The 24,403-nt window shown below is 44.3% G+C and overlaps 1 protein-coding gene across 7 annotated transcripts in view; it reads left to right on the top strand.

Annotated features, from left to right (window-relative positions):
* Positions 1-24,403, top strand: part of TBC1D1 (TBC1 domain family member 1) — a 373,516-nt gene that overhangs the window by 212,449 nt on the left and 136,664 nt on the right. For all 7 annotated transcript variants that reach the window (XM_073608893.1, XM_073608877.1, XM_073608932.1 and 4 more), the window contains 4 exons: positions 2,257-2,361; positions 4,796-4,928; positions 11,902-11,993; positions 18,633-18,743. In XM_073608893.1, the coding sequence (XP_073464994.1) occupies positions 2,257-2,361; positions 4,796-4,928; positions 11,902-11,993; positions 18,633-18,743 (441 nt within the window). The remainder of the gene's footprint in view (positions 1-2,256; positions 2,362-4,795; positions 4,929-11,901; positions 11,994-18,632; positions 18,744-24,403) is intronic.

Here is a 24,403-nt window from a genome sequence, read left to right as displayed (position 1 = left end):
GTGACAGGGTTACCCAGAATTGTGTTGAAAATTTCACGGATCGATGGCTCTAGGTAATTTTCTCTAGTTGCTTCTGGTAAGCCTCTGATACGTAGGTTGTTCCTACGGTTGCGGTTTTCGAGATCTTCAAGTTTTTATATAGAGGCACGATGAGCAAAGGCAAGCTGGGTAACAGTCTCCTGTAACTCCTTTATGGCAGTTGCTTGGGAGTCCTGACGCTGCTCCGTCTCCTCCACTCTAGCTAAGAGGTGGGACATGTCAGTTCTCATGGTGGTAATTTCTTTCTTGATGGATTTTTCCAAACTGTGAAACATACCAGCCAGTTATTTTTTGAGACCACTCATCAGCGATGTCATTTCTGAGCCAGTGGGGGATCCTGGGTCCTCCATGAGGTCTGAGCAGTAGGATGAAGCAGGAGAACTTTCCCTTACTGAGGCAGCGTGGGAGGAGGGGGAGACACTCTGTCTTGAGGTTCTAGCTTGACCACTACGTGCGCCAGCTAAATATTGCTGAACAGAGCCAGAGGTAACGGAGTGAGGCTGCAAACCTTTTCCGGATCTTTTGCCTATTGTGGAACGAGTTTTAGGTGTCTTGGCGGGCATAGCTGGAGCTGTAAGGCCGGCAGCTGGGCAGGGCTCTTCACGTTCACATCAGTTCACATGCACAAAGAGGGCTGCAAATCCACTACTGAATAGGATAGGCCGGTGCGAATAAGTTCCCTTGAATTACTGTGAGATAAGGTTATGAGCCATAGACTGCATAAGTTCTGGAGGGGAGGGGGATGTGATGTTAGAAGAGTAAAGCAGGGAAATGAAATCTGGTGCAGTAGGAGTAGCAAGATGGCCGCCTACTTCCAGATATAGGCCGAAGCCACGGACTTTCCTATCAGGGACAGCCGGTCGGATAGACACCACTCTCCGCGGGACACACAATCCCCTCCACAGGCTCTAATTTCAAGGCCCCGATTCTGCAGTAGGTAAAGGACACTGCAGTGTGTGGATATGCAGGGGAGAGTTATTACTCACTGCGTTCCCGAGGTGAGAGAGATGAGACCGGCAGGCCTCATGATGGCGACGGGCCGCAGCGTTCCGGGTCAAGAATAAAGGAATCCCGGGCGGTATACAACAGATGACTAACCGATCCTGTGGCTCCAGCAACCCAGCAGTCAGCTAATCCAGGGAGAGCGTCCAGAAACCTTCCGGTGCACCGAGGCAGTGGGTAGAAGGCTCGGATCGGGTGACAGGCCCCAAGATGGCGGCGGGCGCCTGTAATGCGGCTCGATTTGTAGGCCCGGAGCGGAGTTAAGTGGCCAGATTTAAGAAAGACCCCTCCAGGGGTAGGGCAGGAGGGTCCAGGAGGCAGAGGGAATGTGATGGGGAATCGCCAAAATGTATTAGGGCCGGGATGGCAACGGATTTAGTTTGCCTGTGTGGAGCACAGCTTCCGCACGTCCTCCTCGGTGTACGTCCGGACACGCCCCTCACGTATTTCGTATTTAAGAGACAATATCATCTTTTTTAACTTGTGCTGAGGCCAGAAAACCTGACATGGGCTTAAAATGTTGCAATCTGTCCATTCTACACAACGTCTCAAGAGCCAAGCCTCCCATCTCTTTTTTTTTTTTTTTGTATAAACAATACAGATCTCCTACACATAAGACTATATTTGTGTTCTATAAATGGTGACCTTGTGGTAGAACTTTGTTGGTACAGTGGAACCTCGGATTATGAGCATAATCCGTTCCAGGAGTATGCTCGTAATCTAAAGTACTCCCATTGAAGTCAGTGGAAACTAAAATAATTTGTTCCGCATTGACTTCAATGGGATGCAATACCGCATGCGGCCAGAGGCGGGGGGGGGGGGCGTCGGAGAGCCTCGGAAACGGCCGAAAAGGCCCGAGCACACTTCGGCTGACCTCGGAAAGACTTCCTACCCGAGATTTGCCGAGGACAGCACAGCCTTTCCGTGCATTTCTGAACAGCGCCGATCGCAACGTTCGGCTCTGCTCAGCTCCGGCGCCCCCCCCAACTCAGGCCAAAATCGGTACTGCACACCACTTTGGCCTGAATCGTGCTCGTGTTGCGAGACAACACTCGCAAACCGAGTTACAATTTTTAAAAATACAGTGCTCGTATTGCGAAACGCTCCTTAACCATGTTACTCGCAATCCGAGGTTCCACTGTATTACATACAATGCTCAGTTTTGCTGTGTACGTGTTTTCTGCTATCATGCTTTGAATTCTTGTTTCTGTTCAGGGAATACAGCACGTGGATCACTTTGGTTTCATCTGCAGAGAGCCTATAAAAAATGGAGGTTGTCACTTCGTGTGCTATGTGTTTCAATGCACAAATGAAGCATTGGTATGTATTTTAATACATGCATTTCTTATAATGTAATCCTTGGATAGTCATGATTTAATCAAGAGGGCATATAGAAGTGTCCATATATTTTTTTTTTTACTTTACCCAATATTCGGAGGGCTAAGCCAGCCACAGAGTGTTCGAATCTCGTCCAGTTCTCCAAGGTCGAGGATCGAACCATCTATGGGCAGGCTGATTGTACCCAAGTCATCCATCAATGGACTTGGGTACAACCAGAATGTCCAATTTTTGCTTGTGATTATTGCCAGCCGCTGTAGCTGCTAGCAGTAACCACTGTGTTTTCCTAGCAGGGCACCCCCCTTGCTGGGAGAAAACCATAGCTCAGCGGGAGGGTTTTCCTCCTCAACACTGGCTGTGTCGATAAGGGAATCAAGCGATTTTCTAAAATTGCATCATCTATGTCCTGCCTAAAAAAAAAAAAAAAAAAAAAAAAAAAAATGTCAAGGTCCAATTGGCCAAGTATTTTGCCATAAATTTCCCATAGGTGTTAGATTCCAGGCTTAATCTGACTGCATTTTCCTTTTGAACTACTGTCTTTTTTAATTGTTTTCTATAAAGCACACATGCTTTATTTCACCTTTTTAGTGTGCATGTTTTTGCCTATGGGGTGGTGCAAGCACATGACCAGACAACGAATGTCCCCACTTATTTCCGAAGCACCAAGGGTTTACATTATATGTTTGCTCACACCAAAACTACACTGTAGATGGCATATGTAAAACTACCTGTATATAGCTCTTTGCCAGTCATTACTATCAATACAGCTAGAAAGGCCTATAGGGAAGTAAGGAGTGGGGCATGGATTTGTGGTGATGGGAGCTCTGCTCAAACATTATCCTCACACATATCCTCTACCAATTTCTTGCGTGAAATTCTCTTTGGGGGAAGGCAAAACTGCCAGCTCCCTGAGCCCCTTGGATTCAATTAGAATGTTGCCTGCCTTCTGTGGTTCCTCCCTCCAATCGCCATGTTACAACAGGAGACAGTAATGTAGCGATGTGGGGTTCAGCAGGTGGAACCACTGAGATAAACTGGGGACTCGAGATTGATGCTCCCTGCAGTGTCTCTGCATAGACCTCGACTAGCGATTAGTGGCATAAGTATTTGGAAAGTAGGTATTTATATGTAGTAGTAGTAGTAGTAGGTAGTAGTACGTTTAGCAACAGAGTCATTATAAACCGTGCCCTTTTCTGTCTTGTCCATTGAGGGATGCTGGGAGTACTTAATTTTTGGGACGTCCAACTGAGCGGTGGACAACACTGCAAAGATAAAAAGAACACTCACAGGCCCAAGGAAACACAATATTGGGGCTGCCAGCAGCTCAAAGAGCTGCCTACATCCGAAGCTGGGTTCAGATGAGGCCATAACTTTCACCAGATAGAGGATGGGTGAACAGAAGACCAGGTTGCAGCCTTGCAAATCTGGGAAACAGATGCTTGATATGGAATAGTCCAAGAACAGCTTACAGATCTAGTAGAGTGTACAGTGACAGGAAAGGGAAGAAACCAATCCTTAAGGTCAGAGGCTTGAAAGATGGTTTGCCTGAGCCACCTAGAAAAGGTGGAGTGAGGAGCCTTCTGGTGTCCATTGGGGATAATAAAAGGCAAATCTTCTTAAATAAGCATTAGCTTAGAGTTGCTCTCAGCAGCCAGAACCTCATCCAGACAATGGAGGAAAAGTTGCTCGGGTGAACTGGAACCATTCAGACGAATAGAACTATGTCCTGGTTTAGCTGAAAGGTAGAAACTACGCTAGGCAAGAAGGAAGTCTTGGCCTCAACACTACACTACCCTTTCCCATTGAAAAAACAGAAGGGGTCCATTGCAGGATAATGTGACCACTCACCTCACAGATGCGATGACTACAAAGAATCCCACCTTTTGGGAGAGAGTAGAGAGAGGATTGTGTCTTTTTTGGGTTCAAATATGTTTTTGATGCAGTTTTTTTAACTGATTCGGATCCCTCAGTGTTATGAGGAATCGCACAGGGGAGCTACATGAGACCTTCTGCACAAAGGTCTTTATCAAGGAGCGGGAGGCCACAAACTCTAAAATCAGGATAGGAAGGGCACAAACCTGGCTTTTGATAGATTTGGAACAGTTTTTGTTTCTTAATACTATCTACAGTAAGACATAGACCCACTGCTCTGTTTTTATGATCATGATCTTGGTATAATATTGCTACAAAACTGAGGTATGCTGGTAGTAGGAGGGGATATCCTGGGTTGGTCTACTGTTACTTTATTTGCCAGTGTCCGGTCATCCTGTGGGTGGCAGTATATACCAAAGGTGAAAGACTTCCAGTGTCCCTCAATGGAAGTCAAAGAAAAGCATTTTGCAGTGAGTACAAAAATTCTATTTTTGCTATCCCATTTTGTTGACCTTTTTGGTGACTAACACTCTTGTTTCTGTAGGTAGATGAGATTATGTTGACTCTGAAGCAAGCATTCAGTGTAGCTGCTGTGCACCAAACCTCAAAGACTCAAACATCGCTGTGTGATGGATGCCCCATGCAATGCATGCACAAACTCTGTGAGAAGATAGAGGGTGAGAGCATAGTTCTTAATGCTTAATGCACACTCCAATAATGTATTATGCTCATTAAACCTGATGTATTAACCATGGCTTTGGCATACACTATGAGGCTACCGTATACTATGAGACTGCCAATCTTCTTTGATGTTTTCCAGGGTTTTTTTTTCCTAACTTCGTTACATTTTCTAGTTGTGAAGTAAACGTGATTAGGTTATCCATTTCTGTTACAGAATGAAAAATGATAGTACTCGTGTATAGAGAAAAGGGATAGGGGGGGGGGGGGAGAGGCACCAAGCTGCTAAAATGTAGTGGGTTTTATTGGTAGAAAAAGTTAAAATGCAAAGCTTATGCACTCACCGACATCACTGGTGTTTAAGCATTACAACCAGCTCCATGTAAAGTCATCCGTTCTTAATCCAGTTCACACAAGAGCCGCTGACGGGAGTGCTGTGAAGCCAGGGCAGGATTCCAAGCCAGTAAGCCCTCACGAGAGACTTGAGCTGTCAGAATGGTTTCTTCATTTTTGTGTACATATTTATTTATCGTACATCATGGGACACAGAGCCTTAAGTAATTACTTAAATGGTTATAGGCCACCTTCAAGTGATGGACACTGGTATACCCAATCCAGGAAGTTCACTTCCTATATAACCCTTCCTCCTTCCAGGAGCACATCAGTTTTTTCGCCAGTGTCTAAGGTGTTGGTCACGAGTGAAGATGTGCTCTGAGGAGCTCCAAGAGGGATCCATGCTGGATTTAAATAGCCTCCATAGACCAAATCCATCCACAGGCCACTAAGGCCTAAGTGGATGGTACCTGGGGCCTCGTATCCGAAGCACGAGGTTTTTGCCTGTAACTCCTCTCTTTGTAGGCCTGGACCCCGGGAACCCAGGACTTAGGTCTTGCTACATTACCTAAAGCTTTCCTGGTAGGGTGCTTTACAGGTCCAAGGGAGTTGGAACCCCGATATCTAGGGACCCGGTCCTTGAAGGTTTGCTAAACGCAGCCCGCCATGATGGGTGAAGGTTGGATTGTCTGTTAATTCAGCAAATCCTGCGGCAGGGATAAGGTAAGGGAAGAAACGTAGGTACTAAAAACACCTATGTATTCTTCTATTAGGGAAAAAATGTTGTAATGCCTTAATTCTCCACTAGAAGGAGTCTATGCATATACCTTACTCTGTTGTCTTCACTGTAAAGTTCAGTCAGTCTGTGTGTGGCCACAGCAGCGTGTGCAGGGGGATTCCTCTCAGGTAAAAGAAATCTGCCAAATGTTTTCTTTCTCCACCCTGAAGGGACCAGAGAGTTAGGGGAACATCAGTGGTGTACCCCTTTTACATTCCCCCCCCCTGCTGGTACTGCTAATATTGTTACTGTTGACTGCTGTTACTATTGTTGTGTGCCTGCTGCTAAACAGGTCTCTCCCCCCCCCCCCCCCCCCCCCCCCCCCCCAATCGTGTTGGGTCTCTAGACCCGAAAGCGGGAACATTTTTAAATGAGAAGAGGGGCGGAATTTTTTTTCGGAGGGGGCATGGCCTAAGCACGGTGCCGTGAATGTCCACGAGGAAGCACGGCAGGCAAAAACAGATAAAACTACAGCTGTGACAGTCTCTCCTCGGCTGACGAGGAAACAAGCAGCCTGCACACAGGGACACAGGAGCTTTGGGTTGCAAGCTGGCATTCCTGATACAGGAAGGACGCTTTTTTTCCCAGCACTAGGCTGAACTTTATAGCGGCTTTATTTGTCATGACTATTTTCAGCGATTAAGTGCAAATGGTATAGTGCCTCTGTTTTTGTGCTTAGGACTATGCCTACCAAAAAAGACACCACAAAGACCAAAAAAGTACTAAAGGTTTCACCCTCAGGCGCTAGGATCTCGAGTCGCATTTCCAAGCTGTCATCATCGCCTGAATTACCAGTTATGGCAATCCAGGGTGAGCCATTGGAACAAATTGATGGTGCAACTGCTTCTTACATCTCAGCCCCTGTATACATGACTGAAGATGTCCTTTCATCCACCCTGCAGGGTCTGGAAGGAAGATTAGCGGCTTTAATCGCATCCTCCATTCAAATGGATAGGAAGCGTGCTAGATCCCCCCCCCACTTCAGAACCTTTACAAGGGGAACAGTGGGCTCAGGATGAGGTGGAAAAACAGGAGGAAAAACAAACCGATGATTCCACTGTAGAGGAAACAACGGTAGATGAACCTTTTTCAGCCTCACAATCTGAGAAATTGCTGATACAAACTCTTACGGAGATGGTTCGTTCCACTTTCATGTTGCCCCTAACGGAGTCTCCTGAATGCTCAGTTTCTTCCTTGGGTTCCTTAAAACCTTCTTAGCCTTTGCATGAGTTTCATGTCCATGCATTACTAGAACAGCTTGTTTTTGCTTAATGGCATCACCCGGATAAGCATTTTCTCCCGTCCTAAGAGATTTTCAGTTCTCTATCCCATGGAGGAGAAATTCACCAAGAGATGGAAAGTACCAGCAGTTGACACTGCGATTTCCAGTGTGAATAAAAGCCTAGCTTGTCTTGTAGACAATGCACAAATGCTTTAGAATCCAACAGATAAGAAGTTGGAATCCCTGTTAAAATCTACTTTTTCCTTGGCAGGTGCCGTTACTCAGCCTGCAGTCGCTGCAATAGGTGTCTGTCAATCCATAAAGGACCAATTTAGACAGGCCCTTAAAGAGGTTCCTGGGCAACAAGCCCGGGAATTGGCTGAACTACCAAAAGCATTATGCTTTGCCATAGATGCCATTAAAGATTCTTTTCACCAGGCGTCTCGCCTTACGCTTATGCTTGTATATATGTGTAGAATCCTGTGGTTAAAAAATTGGTCAGTCGAAGCACCATGTAAAACCCTCCTAACTGGGTTCCCTTTTCATGGGGAGCGACTATTTGGACAAATATATCCAAACAATTTCTAGTGGGAAAAGTACTCTTTTACCAGTCAAAAGAAAGTATAAACGCCCTTCATTTAAACGGGCTCTTTCCCCTGCTCCAAGGAGTTCTGCCTCTAGGCAGTGGCGACGGCCTCCGTCGTCAGACTCTAGAGGAAAACCTCAGGGTCAGACCCAGGCTCAAAAGAAGTTCTGGGGTCGGAAACCTGCAAAGCAGAATCCTAAAGCCTCATCATGAAGAGTCAACCCCCCCTCACCAAGGTGGGGGGAAGACTTCTGTAGTTTTCAGAAATCTAGCAAGAGGAAATTCAGGACAGATGGGTCACCTCCACGGGGTACGCTGGGGTACAAGCTGGAATTTCGGGACTTTCCACCGTCTCGTTTCCTGAGGTCAAGCGTTCCCAAAGATCCAGAGAAAAGACGATCTCTGTTTCAGGCACTAGACCGATTTAATATCTCAAGGGATGAACATACAGATCCCCACAAAAGAGCAAGGTCTGGGGTTTTATTCAAATCTTTTTATGGTACCAAAACCAAATGGAGATGTCAGACCCATTCTAGATCTAAAAAATCGAAATCAGTTCCTGAAGATCCGCTCCTTTCATATGGAGACGATCAGTTCAGTAGTTTCTATCCTTCTAGGAGGAGAACTTCTGGCATGAATCGACATCAGGGATGCATATCTGCATGTCCCTATATTTCCCGCTCACAAAAGTTTCTGCTGTTCGAATTAGAACAGCAGCATTTCCAGTTTGTAGCCCTGCCCTTCGGGCTAGCCACAGCATCCGGGTGTTCACAAAGGTGCTGGCCCCACCTCTAGCCAGATTAAGGGCACAGGGCATAACAGTCGTAGCGTACCTAGATGATCCTATTGCTAATAGACCAGTCGGTGGCTCGTTTGGAGCAAAGCATACGCATTACAACCAGTTACCTGGAAAGTTTGTGTTGGATTTTCAACCTAGAGAAATCTTCCTTAATACCGCTAAAGACTGGAGTACTTGGGTCTGATCATAGACACAGTCCAGGAAAAGGTGTTCTTGCCTCAGGCAAAGATCAACTCCATAAGAGAGCTGGTGAGGATGGTCAGGTCAAAAGGCGATCCCTCTATTCGCCTTTGCATGAGGTTACTAGGAACTATGGTGGCTTCATTCAAAGCCGTTCCCTATGCCCAGTTTCATTCAAGACTGTTGCAAAACAGTATTCTGTCCGCTTGGAACAAAAGATTCAAGTTTTAGATTTGCCAATGTGGCTGTCCCCAAGGGTGTCACAAAGCCTCAATTGGTAATTACTAACTCAGAATCTGCTGAAAGGAAAATCCTTCAGACCAGTTATCTGGAAAGTGGTAACGACAGATGCCAGCCTTTCAGGCTGGGGAGCAGTACTAGAAAAGACAACTGTCCAGGGACAGTGGTCAAGAGCCGAAAGAATCTTGCCCATCAATATCCTAGAGATTCGGGCAGTGCGTCTGGCTCTAAAAGCCTGGACTTTCTGGTTTACGGGATTGTCCTGTCGGGATCCAATCCGACAATGCCACAGCTGTGGCCTATATCAATTACCAAGGGGGCACCAAGAGTCTCTCAGCGCAGAGAGAGGTGAACCATATTCTAATTTGGGCAGAAAGGAATGTTCCGTGCCTATCGGCAGTTTTCATTCCGGGAGTAGAGAAATGGCAGGCGGACTACTTAAGTCGCCAGCAGTTATTCCCGGGGGGAGTGGTCTCTTCACCCCGACATATTTCGGGCTGTTTGCCAAAGATGGGGGACTCCAGGCGTAGATCTTCTAGCGTCCAGGTTCAACTAGCCAACTTTGTGGCCAGAACAAGGGATCCACTTGCATGCGGAACAGATGCATTGGTGACCCAGTGGGATCAGTTCTCACTGATCTATGCATTCCCCCCTATTCAGTTGCTGCCTCGACTTCTTTGCAGGATCAAGCTGGAAAGAAAGCCAGTAATTCTGATGGCACCAGCATGACCCAGAAGGTCATGGTATGCAGAAATCGTAAAGATGGCAGTGGAGGGCCCATGGTCCCTCCCACTACGGCCAGATCTGCTCTCACAGGAACCGATATTCCATCCTACCTTACGGTCTCCAAATTTAATGGCTTGGCTATTGAAACCCACATTCTGAAGAAACGTGGGCTCTCCGTGTCAGTTATCGCTACCCTGATTTAATGCAAGGAAGCCAGCTTCCAGAACTATATATTATAGAGTCTGGAGGGCTTATGTTTCCTGGTGTGAATTCAAGGGTTGGCACCCTCGGAGATATATCATAGGCAGTATTCTTGCCTTTCTACAATTAGGGGTAGAAATGAAATTGGCCTTGAGTACTATTAAAGGCCAAGTCTCAACTTTATCAGTCTTATTTCAAAGACTGCTTGCTACACCTTCTTTAGTCCGAGGTTTTATGCAAGGGGTGATGCGGCTTAATCCGCCCGTCAAACCTCCCTTGAACCCTTGGTACTTAATTAGTTTTTTCTGTGTTACAAAAAGTCATTTGAACCGATACAACATATTCCCTTAGTCCTTTTGACAAGGAAGTTGGTATTTTTGGTTGCTATATCCTCAGCAAGGAGGGTTTTGGAATTGGCTGCTCTTTCTTGTAAAGAGCCATACTTGATTTTTCATGAGGACAGAGTGGTGGTACGCCCTCGTCCAGACTTTTTGCCAAAAGTGGTTTCAGGTTGTCACCTGAACCAAGATATTGTCCTGCCATCGTTTTTTCCAAAACCATGTTCCAGGGAAGAAAAGTCACTACATTGTCGTGATGTGGTGAGAGCAGTGAGAATCTATTTAAAGGCAACTGCTCAGATTCAGAAGACTGATGTCTTATTTATTCTGACAGAGGCTCCTAAGAAAGGACAGGCAGTGTCAAAATCCACTGTCGCTAAGTGGATTTGGCAAGTTATAATTCAAACTTATGATTTAAGGGGTAAGATTCCCCCTTTTCAAGTCAAAGCGCACTCTACCAGGGCGGTTAGTGCTTCTTGGGCAGTGCGTCATCAGGCCTCCATGGCTCAGATCTGCAAGGCCACAACTTGGTCTTCAGTGCATACATTCTCAAAATTTTATCAGGAGGTATGAGGATATCACCTTCAGACGCAGTGTGCTGCAGGCAGCAGTATAAGTCCTCAAGTCTGGGGGTACCCTCTGGGTTGTCTCCCTCCCCTCAAGTAGCATTGCTATGGGACATCCCATTAAGTAATTACTTAAGGATCTGTGTCCCATGATGTACGATAAAGAAAATAGGATTTTTATTACAGCTTACCTGTAAAATCCTTTTCTTGGAGTACATCATGGGACACAGAGGTCCCTCCCCTCTTTGGGGATTTAAGTATATTGCTTTGCTATAAAAACTGATGTGCTCCTGGAAGAAGGAGAGGTTATATAGGGAGTGAACTTCCTGTATTGGGTATACCAGTGTCAACACCTGAAGGTGGCCTATAACCCATTAAGTAATTACTTAAGGCTCTGTGTCCCATGATGTACTCCAAGAAAAGGATTTTATAGATAAGCTGTTATAAAAATCCTATTTTTTTTGGTTCTCTTACTGATTATTTAAAGTCAATATTAATCCCCCATACAGCATTCAATTTAGATTGTATGAGATCTTTCCTCTGGATCTAGCAGGTGCAGTGCAGAGTGCTCGTGTCTTCTCTTGTATACAGTAGTAATTGTATATACCTGGTTGTTTCAAGAAACGCCTGTCTTCTTCTGCAGATATTGCATAGGTGTGTAGCCTTTAGGGCTCTGCAATATGTTTAAGACTTAGACCTTGTATTTATCATATACAAGCTTTGCATGAAACATTTGTGAATAAAATTATTTAAATGGGGGGGGGGGGGGAATCTGTTGCACACTTTGTCTTGGACAGATTTCTACGAAGTAACATTTGATGGTGTTCTTAAAGATTTTGTGGGTTTTACAAAGACATTGTTTTGGACCATAAGATGGATAGGTTAGGCATTTTTGGACAGTAGTAAGGTGTGCTGTTCTTGAAAACCCGTATGTTATTACATGATCAAACGTGTCCAGGCTGGTCATCATAGGTGACATTTGTTATTGATTTCTATTTCTTAGGTCTGCCGCCATCTAAAACCAAACTTGAATTACAAAAGCACATTACAAAATTAAATAACCAGGAGCAGGCCTCTGTGTTTGAAGAAATACAGGTAAGCCTCCAAGTTGAAAAATGTGACCTTTTTACAGAGAATAAAAAAAATGCAACAAATCTCAACAGAAGCATTGGAATGTTTCAGACTGTTTGTTGAAGGAACTGTGGATTAGTGTGCACATGCAACTTGTATTTAAATTCCTAATCTGGCGATATAGAATATTGTTTGTATTGTAATGCTATACAATGTTAAGTCTTAGTTACTTTTGCATTTCTTGTGGTTATAGGCCCATTTGCAGTTGATCCTTCATAATATGTATACCATTATTATAGAATCTTTGTAGTCTGTTTTGCATTAAATTAATTAACTTTTACTAACTTTTTTTAAAACTTTTGGATAATTGGAGCCAATCTCTGTCTGTTAACCAAGGAGAGTTTCAGGGAAGTTGGCAGTGGACTGTTTTTTTCTGCAGAATTTCCTTTTGAGCAGAGACTGGTGGGTAATTCAAACACCTCTCTGCATTTTGCCCTCTTTCACACGAGAGATCCAAACAGGTCTGGCTGTTTGTGTTTCAGTCAGATGTAAATGAATGTGTGTCCGTTTTACACCCTCCGGGTCTGACCCAGCAAAAACAAACCACAGAAAAGGATCAGAGGGCCGTCGGGTGTAAACAGACAGCTGGTCTGTTTATATCTGGCTTCCCATAGAGCAGAGGGGGCTGTGTCTGTGTCTGCTCTACAAAAGCGGACACAGACCTGTCATCTGGCTGCATCTCTCAGGATCAGCGGACAGATGCTCTGCTGAGCAAAACAGGATCCGGCCCGTGTGAAAGGGCTCTTAACTTTCACTATGAGTTCTCTCTCTGTTTCCCCATCTATGGAGTGTGGTATATCCTTCCTGTCTTAAAAATGTCTCCCTGCTAAATTTTACTGAGGAACCAGCCAGCATATCCCCAGATCATTTGATCAATGCCTTTTTGATCCCAGACTGCGAAGCTGAGGATCCAATATTTTTGGTGAGTGGGGACACTAAAGGAGGAGCCGCTTCACCGATTCAAAAGTTTTGGAGCACCGTTGCACTTTTCACTGAAGCACCTGAGCATTTTTTTATGTTTTTGTTTTCTCTTAACATTGATACATTAGGCACTGTTTATTAGGATGTATATTGCTTGATATAGGCTGCTAGCGCTGTTTTATATATTTTTCATTGCTTTAAGGTTGTAGCACCTTTGTGCAGCAGCTGTGGTCTTCCTATTATCATTCATTTTTGTTTATTCATATTTCACTCACTATTTGAGTTAACTCTAAATTTTGGATAGAGTAAGGGAGGGTTATAACCCCTGTCACATTTTTATTTTTATTTTTCGCTGTCTGTGTCATGTTTTGGAGATTTTCCTTAACCGGATGCGGACTGCCCCATGCATATTTACTACAGCAGGGCAGCTTCTCTGTGCAAAATTGTGCACGGGTACATGATTCTGCATTTCCAGGTCTGGGGGTGCGCACACGTGCCCCCGGCGACTCGCTTCTGCTGTGATTGGACACCGCGGGAGCCAATCAGTGGGTCCAACGGACGCAATGTCTGCCAGGACCCGCTGATTGTAGCAGGCTCAGGCAGAATGACATTCTGCACATGTAGACAAGGGAAGGCAGTGATCTTGTGTTTCTGCTAAGCAGAAACACGACTCTCTGCTTTCCCACAGTACAAGCACCCCCCACACAGATCTCTAGGAACACCTTTAACCCTTTGTTTGCCCCTGATGTTAACCCCATTCCCAGCCAGTGTCATTAGTACAGTAAAAGTGCATATTTTTTGGCCCTGATCACTGTATTAGTGTCACTGATCCCTAAAAAGTGTCAGGTGTTTGATTTGTCCACCGCAATATCGCAGTCCCGCTATAAGTCGTTGATCGCCGCCATTACTATAGTAAAAAAAAAAATTCCAGAAATATATCCCATAGTTTGTACACGCTATAACTTTTTTGCACAAACCAATCAATATACTCTTATTGGGATTTTTTTTAAACAAAAATATGTATCAGAATACATATTGGCCTAAATTGATGAAGAAATTTAGTTTTTTTTTATTTATTGGGTATGTTTTATAGCAGAAAGTAAAAAATATTGCTGCTTTTTAAAAAAAATTGTTGGTCTTTTTTTGTTTTATAGCGCAAAAAATAAAAACCGCAGACGTGATCAAATACCACCAAAAAGCTCTATTTGTGGGAAAAAAGTCCTTTTTATTTGGGTACAGCGTTACATGACCGCTCAATTGCCAGTTAAAGTAATGCAGTGCCGTATCCCAAAAAATGGCCTGGTCATGAAGGAGGATAAACTTCCCGGAGCTGAAGTGGTTAACTTCCTGTCCCATAGCCAAACAGGAAATGCAAATTAAGGGAATTCCTTGGGGGACCCCCAGGTCATAAGAACTAGTGTATTGATTGGAAGATTTCCCCTCTATTACTTTTCTGGGTTCAGCCCAAATTTTGGGATTTTGGCTACTTTCACTTTCAATGACCATGAAAAGCAGGACAAATCTAGAGGGTGAATTTCCTTAACGGGTGCACAGACACCAATGAAATCCTGAGTTCTAATCCCTCTCCACTCTGTCCAAAACAAAAAAAAATGTCTACTTTAAGTAGAATGCTCCCTACATCCTCATGACACCTATACTAACTAACCTATGTAAGACTAATGTATATACGTACCTATTTTCAGTCCGGTCATGTGATTCGGCTTCCCTGGGTCATCCAGCAGTGGCTGCAAGGGAGAGGAGGGACCACCAACAATGGCTGCACCATGGGAGCTAATGGGTGATGTCATCACTCCTGGCTTTCACAGCCACTGTCGAGCAAGCTCCCCCCCCCCCCCCCCCCCCAAAAAAAAACAGCTTTGTTGAACAGACTACAGCCCCCTCCCTCTCCCACAATTAAATAACATTTTCCTAAGTGCTTTTTTCTTTTTTTTTTTTTTTTGTGCTGCAGTGCAGCACTTTCTCCCTTCTTGCCCTTCTTGATGAAAGTGGTGTTGCACTCAATTCTACATATGTGCTGAATAGGTCGGCCCTGCTTTCTGGACCCGGCAGAGACCTTCGGCATATCTGCGCTTGCATCGGTGTTCCACGCGCATGTGCAAATACATACTTAGTTATGGGGCTCCTCTATAGCTGCTTGACTGCATATGCATTGGGAAAATCGTGAACAGATGCATCACAGGTCTCTGGCAGTCCCCAAGGCTTATTAGAGCCCTTTGGCATATCTGGGCATGCACCGGACCTTCAGATATGGTGGTGCCAGTGATGGGGCGGGGCCAGCTTTACAGGGACTGAAGTTCCTATTTAAGTTTATAAAAAAAAAAAAAATGTTTTTACCAGACAGGAAGTTCGAAAAACCCTAGAATAGACGCAGACAGTAATAAAAGGCTGATCGAGGTTCTATCTTTCCATTAGTCTACTTGAGAAGAAAAGGTTTTTGGCTTTAGATGTGCCCAGCATCAGAGTACAAAGATCAGGCAGACTCTTCCCTGTAGAAGTCTATGTAACCCTGCTGTCCATCCCACTTGGACTTGTGAACTCCAGGAGTGAGATAGTGCTTCAACTATTCAAATGAAAGCCAAGTCTGTGTGACGTTCATACTTGTGAGCGAACAAAGTATCCAGCTTCTGTGCACCATAAATCTGTTCTACCAGTCCCTGCTCTTCCTGTTTTGAGGAATCGGAATATTTTAGTAGGTAAGTAAACGCTTATTACGTGGTAAAGGCGTCTGCTGGAATTCATTCCATTGTGTAGTCATTTGTTTAACCCTGGAGTCCATTTGTACTCTTCTTTTTCTTTTGTATCTGCTGGCGCCCCTAATAACCAGTGAGGATAGTGACAGCCACTGGGTGACCTGCCCTCTTATGACATCATTGGCCTAATGTGGACCTGTCCATGTATGATCAATGATGTCACTAGGTGTCCCCACCCCTTAGTTTATTTCAGCGACATGTCAGGCCGGGTTCACATATGTGTGGCTGCAGGTCACAGCATGGGGCCGGATGCGTTTCTGTAGACTGATTTCAGGTGCGCTTCAGATCTGAATTTTTGCCTGAATTCGCACCTGAACAGGACCCAAAGAGGCACAGGACCCTTCTGCAATCCGGACCGTGGCCACCCTGGATCTGTGTGAACCGGCTCCATTGAGAGCCGGTCACTTTTATCTGTCATGAGAACCCAGCCTCGGTCAGCAGGAGCCAAGCGTCTTTAATTGTTCCCTGCAAACAGTAGGTAGGTTGGCTTTTGCTTGGCTTCAGCGATCTTGTTACTATTACTGTAATTGTAGTAGTTTAGCTGATAAGATATATTGGGTTGCTCTAGCACAGGAGTGTGCAGTGTATCGGTCAGGACCTGAAACTCTATCCTAGAATGTGAATATGTATTCTAGAAGTCTTATATACATAACCGCTCCTTATCACATCTCTGTATGAAATTCTCATATGCCATTCACACCACCGTTCTTTCTTACTTTGCTGCCATCTTGTGGACTAATGTAATATAGCGTCTCCTTATACCGTAGTGCTTCTGTATTGATCTTTCACAATTTTGTTGAAGCGTGTTTTGTGTTTTTTTTTTTTTTTTCCCAATGAGTTTGACCTGTGCTTCATAGGAATAAATCACCAGCTGACTATAGCAAATACTTTATAGCTCCAAATCACTGTCATTAGCAGTTCTTAGAAATGACTAATCACTGTTCCAAAATTGCCATTCTGCCATGGCCTTTAGCCTAAGGCTTCATTCACACCAAAGCGTAGTGCCGTGACAGCTGCTGCACCGCAGTTTCTTTCATTTTTTTTTTTTTGTGGCGCATTTTTGGAGCGGCACCATTCCTTGGCCTCCTTCAGCTCCAAAAATGCTCCAAAGAAGCTCTTGTACCAAATATTAGCACAGAGCCAGGAGAGTTTAGCGTTGTGATTTTTGCAGCGATTTTAGCTAGTTTTGTCTCTCGATCGTGGCAAAATCGCACTGCGTTTGGGGTGCCATTAGGGATTCACTCCAGATCTGTTCTGGATGCATTTCTGCATGCGCAGTTTTAATGCATTCTGGTGTGTTTTTAATGCGTTTCCGGATGCTTTTTTTTTCTTTTTTCCTTTTTTTTTTCCCCACTGTACTGGTGTCCAGAATCACGCCAAAACACAGGATGTGCTTGTGATGCCTTTACATCTTAATGGCACCCCAACCGCGGTGCTGTTGCCCAAAAGAAGATCCTACTAATTTTTGAGCGACGAGCTTCACGTGTTGTGGTGTTTCTGTGATTTCAGTGCGATTTATCGTGCAGCAAAATCGCACAGCATTTCAGGTACCTGAAAAAAAAAATGATGGCATCACAAACTTGTCCTGTGTTTTTCTGCGATTCTTGAATCTCCAGATTCTGCCTGATATTCCGGTATGCCCAGGTTTGATTGGAGCCACCTGTGCTTTGGGAGGTCTCTGATGAAGGTACTGTGTGTGATGGCCATGAAATGTATATCTATGCACAAGATAATGCATGGAAGCCGAATGGGGGTCTTATGACGCCACATGCTATGATGATGCAGTCTCCTATTTGGCCTCCCCGAGCCACAGGGTGTACTGTTGCTTGCTTCCATTTGTAAGCATTTTAAAGCATTAAAAACCATTTGAACTCAAAGTCTGCCAGTAGCTTTGTTAGCTAGGAAGGCTCATTGTATCTGCTTTCTGAAACCATTATTATTATTTTTTTTTTTTAATAGTCGTTTGACTTTAGGACCAAGCCTGCCAATTACCATTCTCCTGTCCTTTGGAAGTTCATTACTAGACACTGAGGGGTTTTCATTGGACTGGGGATGGTAGTTGGTAAGGATTATCCATGAAGTCGGGTCTAAGGAACAGAAAGGGAATTCAGGATCACAGCGCCCCTCAGAAGAATGTGGCAGCAGTGACAATGTCAGATTTTACTTTTTTAACATTTTTTTGTTGTATGAGTATATACACTGCTCAAAAAAATTAAAGGAACACTTTTTAATTGGAGTATAGCATCAAGTCAATTAAACTCCTGGGATATTGATCTCGACAGTTAAGTAGAAGAGGGGGTTGTTAATCAGTTTCAGATGCTTTTGGTGTTAATGAAATTAACAGGTGCACTAGATTGGTAAAAATGAGACGACCTCCAAAACAGGAATGGTTTTACAAATCGAGGCCACTGAGCTTTTTTTTCCCGACCTTGTCGGTCCATCCGATGCCGCCAGGTTGCACCACAGTCTGTTCAGGAGCTCAGTGATGCCCTAGTCCAGATCTGGGAGGAAATACCCCTGGACACTATATGTCATCTCATTAGGAGCATGCCCCGACGTTGTCAGGCATGCATACAAGCACGTGGGGGCCATACAAACTACTGAGTACTATTTTGAGTTGCTGCAATGAAATTTCAGCAAAATGGACTAACCTGCTGCATCATTTTTTCACTTTGATTTTCAGGGTGTCTTTGAATTCACTCTGTAGGTTGATAATATTAATTTCCTTCAAACGATGTGGTATAGTTCCTAACACATTACCCAGTCCATGTCAGTATAGATATCCAGCATGATATTTTTCCCTATTGAGATCTGATGTGTTTTCAAAGTGTTTCTTTCATTTTTTGAGCAGTGTATTATGTTTTGAGTGTTTTTGTTTTTTCTTTAATGAAGTGTAAATCTTTTGATTTAGAAAATTCGCCCCAGATCAGAGCAGAAGGAGAATGAGCTGATCATTTCTCGGCTGCGGTATCTGTACGAGGAAAAACAGAGGGATCATGTTCACATTGTGGAGCCAAAGCAGGTAATGTAACTTACACTGGGGTATACAGTGCATCCATGAAAGTATTCACAGTGCTTCACTTTTTCCACATTTTGTTAGTGAAGGAAAAAAGTATTTGATCCCCTGCTGATTTTGTACGTTTGCCCGCTGACAAAGAAATTATCAGTCTATAATTTTTAATGGTAGGTTTATTTTAACAGTGAGAGACAGAATAACAGCAAAAATATCCAGAAAAATGCATTTCAAGAAAGTTCTAAATTGATTTGCATTTTAATGAGTGAAATAAGTATTTGATCCCTTTGCTAAACATGACTTAGTACTTGGTGGCAAAACCTTTGTTGGCCATCACAGAGGTCAGAAGTTTCTTGTAGTTGGCCACCAGGTTTGCACACATCTCAGGAGGGATTTTGTCCCACTCCTCTCCAAGTCTTTGCAGATCCTCTCCAAGTCAGGTTTTGAGGGTGACGTTGGGTAACTCGAACCTTCAGCTCCTGGAGACTAGCTTGGCCACTCCAGGACCTTAAAGCGGGGGTCCACCTAAACCGCCCAAAAAAAAAAAAATATTAAAAGCCAGCGGCTACAAATACTGCAGCTGCTGACTTTTAATAAGTGGCCACTTACCTGTCCCAGGGTCCAGCGATGTCTGCAGGTGACGCCGAGAACCCGCTCGGTTCTCTGCAGCTGCCGCCGCCATCCTAGGTGAGGGAATCAGGAAGTGAAGCGTTGCGGCTTCACTTCCCGGTTCCCTACTGCGCATGCGCGAGTCGCGCTGCGCATCGTAACTGGTCCCCGCTATCTCCTGGGAGCTGTGTGTTTCCCAGGAGACAGCGCGGAGGGACAGGAAGAGGCATAGACTCCCATGGGAGTCTATGCCGGAAGTGGGTGCAAATACCTGTCTTAGACAGGTATCTGCACCCCCCTCCCCCCTGAAAGGTGCCAAATGTGACACCGGAGGGGGGGAGGGTTCCAAAAAGCGGAAGTTCCATTTTTGTGTGGAACTCCGCTTTAATGTGCTTCTTTAGCCACTCCTTTGTTGCCTTGGCCGTGTGTTTTGGGTCATTGTCATGCTGGAATACCCATGATTTGACCGTACATGGCCCCATCCATCGTCCCTTTGATGCAGTGAAGTTGTCCTGTCCCCTTAGCAGAACTAACCCCTCCCCCCTCCAAAGCATATGTTTTCACCTCCATGTTTGTCGGTGGGGATGGTGTTCTTGGGGTTCAGTGTTAATTTTTGGCAGCAAATTTCATTTTAGTTTTATTCTTCGTCTTAGGACTAAAATGGCATTTTAGTTTTAGTCCCATTTTAGTCTTCTGCAAGTGTTTTAGTTTGTCGTATTTAGTTGACTAAATCTCCAGTACATTTTAGTCGACTAAAATCTAATGGGTGTAGTTAATTAATTTCCAAACTCGTTATGTACTGCTGGAGTGAAAAATCGAATATGTTATTATTTATGGTATTAAGGTTTGAACATGCATTACAGACACAGATTTAGTCGTTATAGAACGTCTTTATTTAAGTAAAACCGTTTTGTCAATAATATTGCTTTTTTGACAAAAGGGTAACGTAAAAATAAAAAAATACAAAGAAAATAAAAACTCTTTGTGTGATCTTGGTGATGTCGCCAAGCAGTGCACATTTACATGAACTTTAACTGTTAAAGAAACTAAACAGAACACAACAAAACATTTCAGCAGCTTGGCCTGGTGTTAAGAAGGGCAGCAAAGAGGCCACTATCTCACTGGAGGCCTGTAATGCTGCACACTGCTGGATGTGGTCTCAGGTCTGAAGGATGGCTTGTAATGCAGTGCCCTGGATGCCAGGGCCCAGTGGTCAGAGGAGGCCTGTAATGCACACATAGTGCTCTGGGTGGTCAGTGGTCTGAGGGTAGGCCTCAGGCTGCTGTAATTGTAATGTACACTAGTACTACACACTCAGTCTGCTCTGGACATGGGTGGATGTCTCGTGAGTCGGGACTCGTAACGCACAGTGCTGCTCTGGTCTCTGGCAGTCGTCACGGTGCACGAAGCTCTGTGTAAACCGGAAGTTAGTTCACGAGGGTAAACCTCCCTGCCTCACATTTTCGCCCAGTTTTTTCATTTGTTAACATAAACGGATTTTGATTTTCGTCAGTGGACGAAAATGTGCTGTACTTTTCATTTGTTTTCGTCACTGTAAAAATGCCATTGATGAAATTAACACTGTTGTGGTCATAGGCAGCATTCCTCCTCCTCCTCCTCCAAGCACAGCGAGTTGAGTTGATGCCAAAGAGCTTGATTTTGGTCTCATCTGACCACAACACTTTCACCCAGTTCTCCTCTGAATCATTCAGATGTTTATTAGTACACTTCAGATGGGCCTGTACATGTGCTTTCTTGAGCAGGGGGACCTTGCGGGCACTGCAGGATTTCAGTCCTTCACGGCGTAGTGTGTTACCAATTGTTTTCTTGAAGGTCATTGACAGGATTCTCCCATGTAGTTCTGGGCTGATTTCTGACTGTTCTCATGATCATTGAAACTCCACGAGGTGAGAACTTGCATGGTGCCCCAGACCGAGGGAGATTGACAGTTATTTTGTGTTTCTTATATTTGCGAATAATCGCACCAACTGTTGTCACCCTCTCACCAAGCTGCTTTGCGATGGTCTTGTAGCCCATTCCAGCCTTGTGTAGGTCTACAATCTTGTCCCTGACATCCTTGGACAGCTCTTTGGTCTTGGCCATGGTGGAGAGATTGGAATCTGATTGATTGCTTCTGTGGACAGGTGTCTTTTATACAGGTAACAAGCTGAGATTAGGAGTAGAGGTCGGCATTGGCCGATTGTGCTGATAAAAAAAGCTGATTATACCTTCAGCGGGACTTGCAAATGACTTCTGTAATAAAAGTCAATGCAAGTTGTCTGAAGTTTTCTTCTCTCCTCCTCTGGGCAGCCTGTCAAGTCTGATAAGAAGATACATTTGTATCTCTTTCAGGTTCTTTTATCAATAGACTGAACTCCGTGGAGAAGTTCTCAGTTTAACCATTTAAAGACTAAATCTTTTCTGACACTTGTTGCTTACAAGTAAAAATCCAGTATTTTCTGCTAGAAAATCACTTAGAACCCCCAAACATTATATATATTTTTTCTAGCAGAGACCCTAGGGAATAAAATAGCGGTTGTTGCAATATTTTATGTCACGCGGTATTTGCGCAGCGGTCTTTCAAACGCAGTTTTTTTTAAAAAAATACACTAATGAAATTAAAAAAAAAAAAAGCAGTAAAGTTAGCCCATTTTTTTTCGTCCAAAAGTTTTGATGACCTGTTTTTGTGTATTTAATATTTAAGATATAGTTATTTTTTTTAATCTAAATTATACATACAAGTGAACTGATTGGAGGTTTGTTTTGTTTAATAAATGTTTAAATATAAAAAATTTTCTGTATCACTTATTACTTAAGGCTGCTTACACACTGGAGCGGGCATGCGTTGACGGTAAAACGCTGTTAGTTTTAGCGGCGCTTTACCGTCATTTTAGCGGCGCTATTCGGCTTATAACCCAGCTAGCGGCCGAAGAAGGGGTTAAATGCGCCCCTGAAGCGCTGCTGCCGAAACGCTTTGCAGGCGCTTCGGCAGCGGTGCGCATTCATTTCAATGGGCAGGAGTGGTGGAGCAGTGGTATGCACCACTCCAAAGATGCTGCTTACAGGACTTTTTTTTAACATCCTGCCAGCGCATCGCCTCAGTGTGAAAGCACTCGAGCTTTCACACAGACTGCAGGGGAGCTGTTTTACAGGCTCTATTTTTAGCCCAAAAGCGCCTGAAAAACGCCCCAGTGTGAAAGGGGTCTAACTGTTAGATTTTATGAGATGAAGGGAAAAAAAAAAAAGAAATCGGCCTAATATATCGGCCCAAAAAAAATCGGCATCACATATCGGCCATCGGCCACCGCGATTTCTAAATATCGGCTTTGGCATCGGCCAGAGAAAAACCCATATCGGTCGACCTCTAATTAGGAGCGCTCTCTTTTAAGAGAGAAGACACCCAGGAGCCAGAAATCTTGCTGATAGGGGATCATATACTTATTTCACTCATTAAAATGCAAAAAGACACACAACTGTCTATATAAGGTCCCACAGTTAACTGTGCATGTCAGAGCACAAGCCAAGCCGTGAAGTCCAAGGAAATGTCTGTAGACCTCAGAAACAGGATTATATGGAGGTACAGAAAAATTTCTGCAGCTTTGAAGGTCCCAATGAGCACAGTGGCCTCCATCATCCGTAAATGGAAGAAGTTTGGAACCACCAGAACCCTTCCTAGAGCGGGCTGCCCAGTCAAACTGAGCGATCGGGAGAGAAGGGCCTTAGTCAGGAAGGAGACCAAGAACCCGAGGGTCACTCTGACAGAGCTCCAGCATTTTTCTGTGGAGAGAGGAGAACCTTCCAGAAGAACAACCATCTCTGCAGCACTCCACCAATCAGACCTGTATGGTAGAGTGGCCAGACAGAAACCACTCCTCATTAAAAGGCACATGACAGCCCGCCTGGAGTTTGCCAAAAGGCACCTAAAGGACTCAGACCATGAGAAACAAAATTCTCTGTTCTAATGAAACAAAGCTTGAACTCTTTGGCCTGAATGGCAAGCATCATGTCTGGAGGAAACCATGCACCACTCATCACCTGGCCAATACCATCCCTACAGTGAAGCATGATGGTGGCAGCATCATGCAGGGGGGATGTTTTTTAGTGGCAGAAACTGGGAGACTAGTCAGGATCGAGGGAAAGATGAATGCAGCGATGTACAGAGACATCCTTTTGATGAAAACCTGCTCTGGACCTCAGACTAGGGCGAAGGTTCATCTTCCAGCAGGACAATGACCCTAAGCACACAGCCAAGATAACAAAGTAGTGGCTACAGGACAACTCTGTGTATGTCCTTTAGAGGCCCAGCCAGAGCCAAGACTTGAACCAGATTGAACATCTCTGGAGAGATCTGAGAATGGCTGTGCACCGACGCTCCCCATCCAACCTGATGGAGCTCCAGAGGTCCTGCAAAGAAGAATGGGAGAAACTGCCCAAAAATTAGGTGTGCCAAGCTTGTAGCATCATACTCAAAATTACTTGAGGCTGTAATTGGTGCCAAAGGTGCTTCAACAAAGTATTGAGAAAATTCTGTGAATACTTATTACATGGGATTTTTTTTCTTTTTAATAAATTTGCAAACATTTTAAACAGACTTCTTTCACATTGTCATTATGAGGAAAATAATGAATTTAATCCATTTTGGAATAAGGCTGTAACATGTAACAAAATGTGGAAAAAGTGAAGCGGTGTGAATACTTTCCAGATGCACTGCACAGTTGTGTTTACTCGTTTGGAGTTAGTGATGGATGGTGTTTGTGTTTAGTCTTGTGTTTTTATATTTTTTTACAACTGTAGTAATGGTGTCAATTGTCAAAGCTCTTAGTTGAGAGGTACAGTATGTGTGACCATCCTTGGAAGTATGATGTCATTTCAGTAATAATCCTGCTACAGAGGTATAAACATTCCATATGCCATTCCAGCGTGTAGACCAGGGATCCTCAAACTATGGCCCTCCAGCTTTTGCAGAACTACACGTCTCATGGGGCATTGCAAAAGTCTGACATTCACAGACATGACTAGGCATGATGGGAATTGTAGTTCCTGAACAACTGGAGGGCCGT

The sequence above is a fragment of the Aquarana catesbeiana genome, linkage group LG01 (assembly GCF_042186555.1).
Source record: "Aquarana catesbeiana isolate 2022-GZ linkage group LG01, ASM4218655v1, whole genome shotgun sequence".
In the NCBI taxonomy this organism is placed as follows: Eukaryota; Metazoa; Chordata; class Amphibia; order Anura; family Ranidae; genus Aquarana; species Aquarana catesbeiana.
The sequence above is the reverse complement of the archived record's forward strand: the minus strand, read 5'-3'. Positions and strand labels throughout refer to the sequence as shown.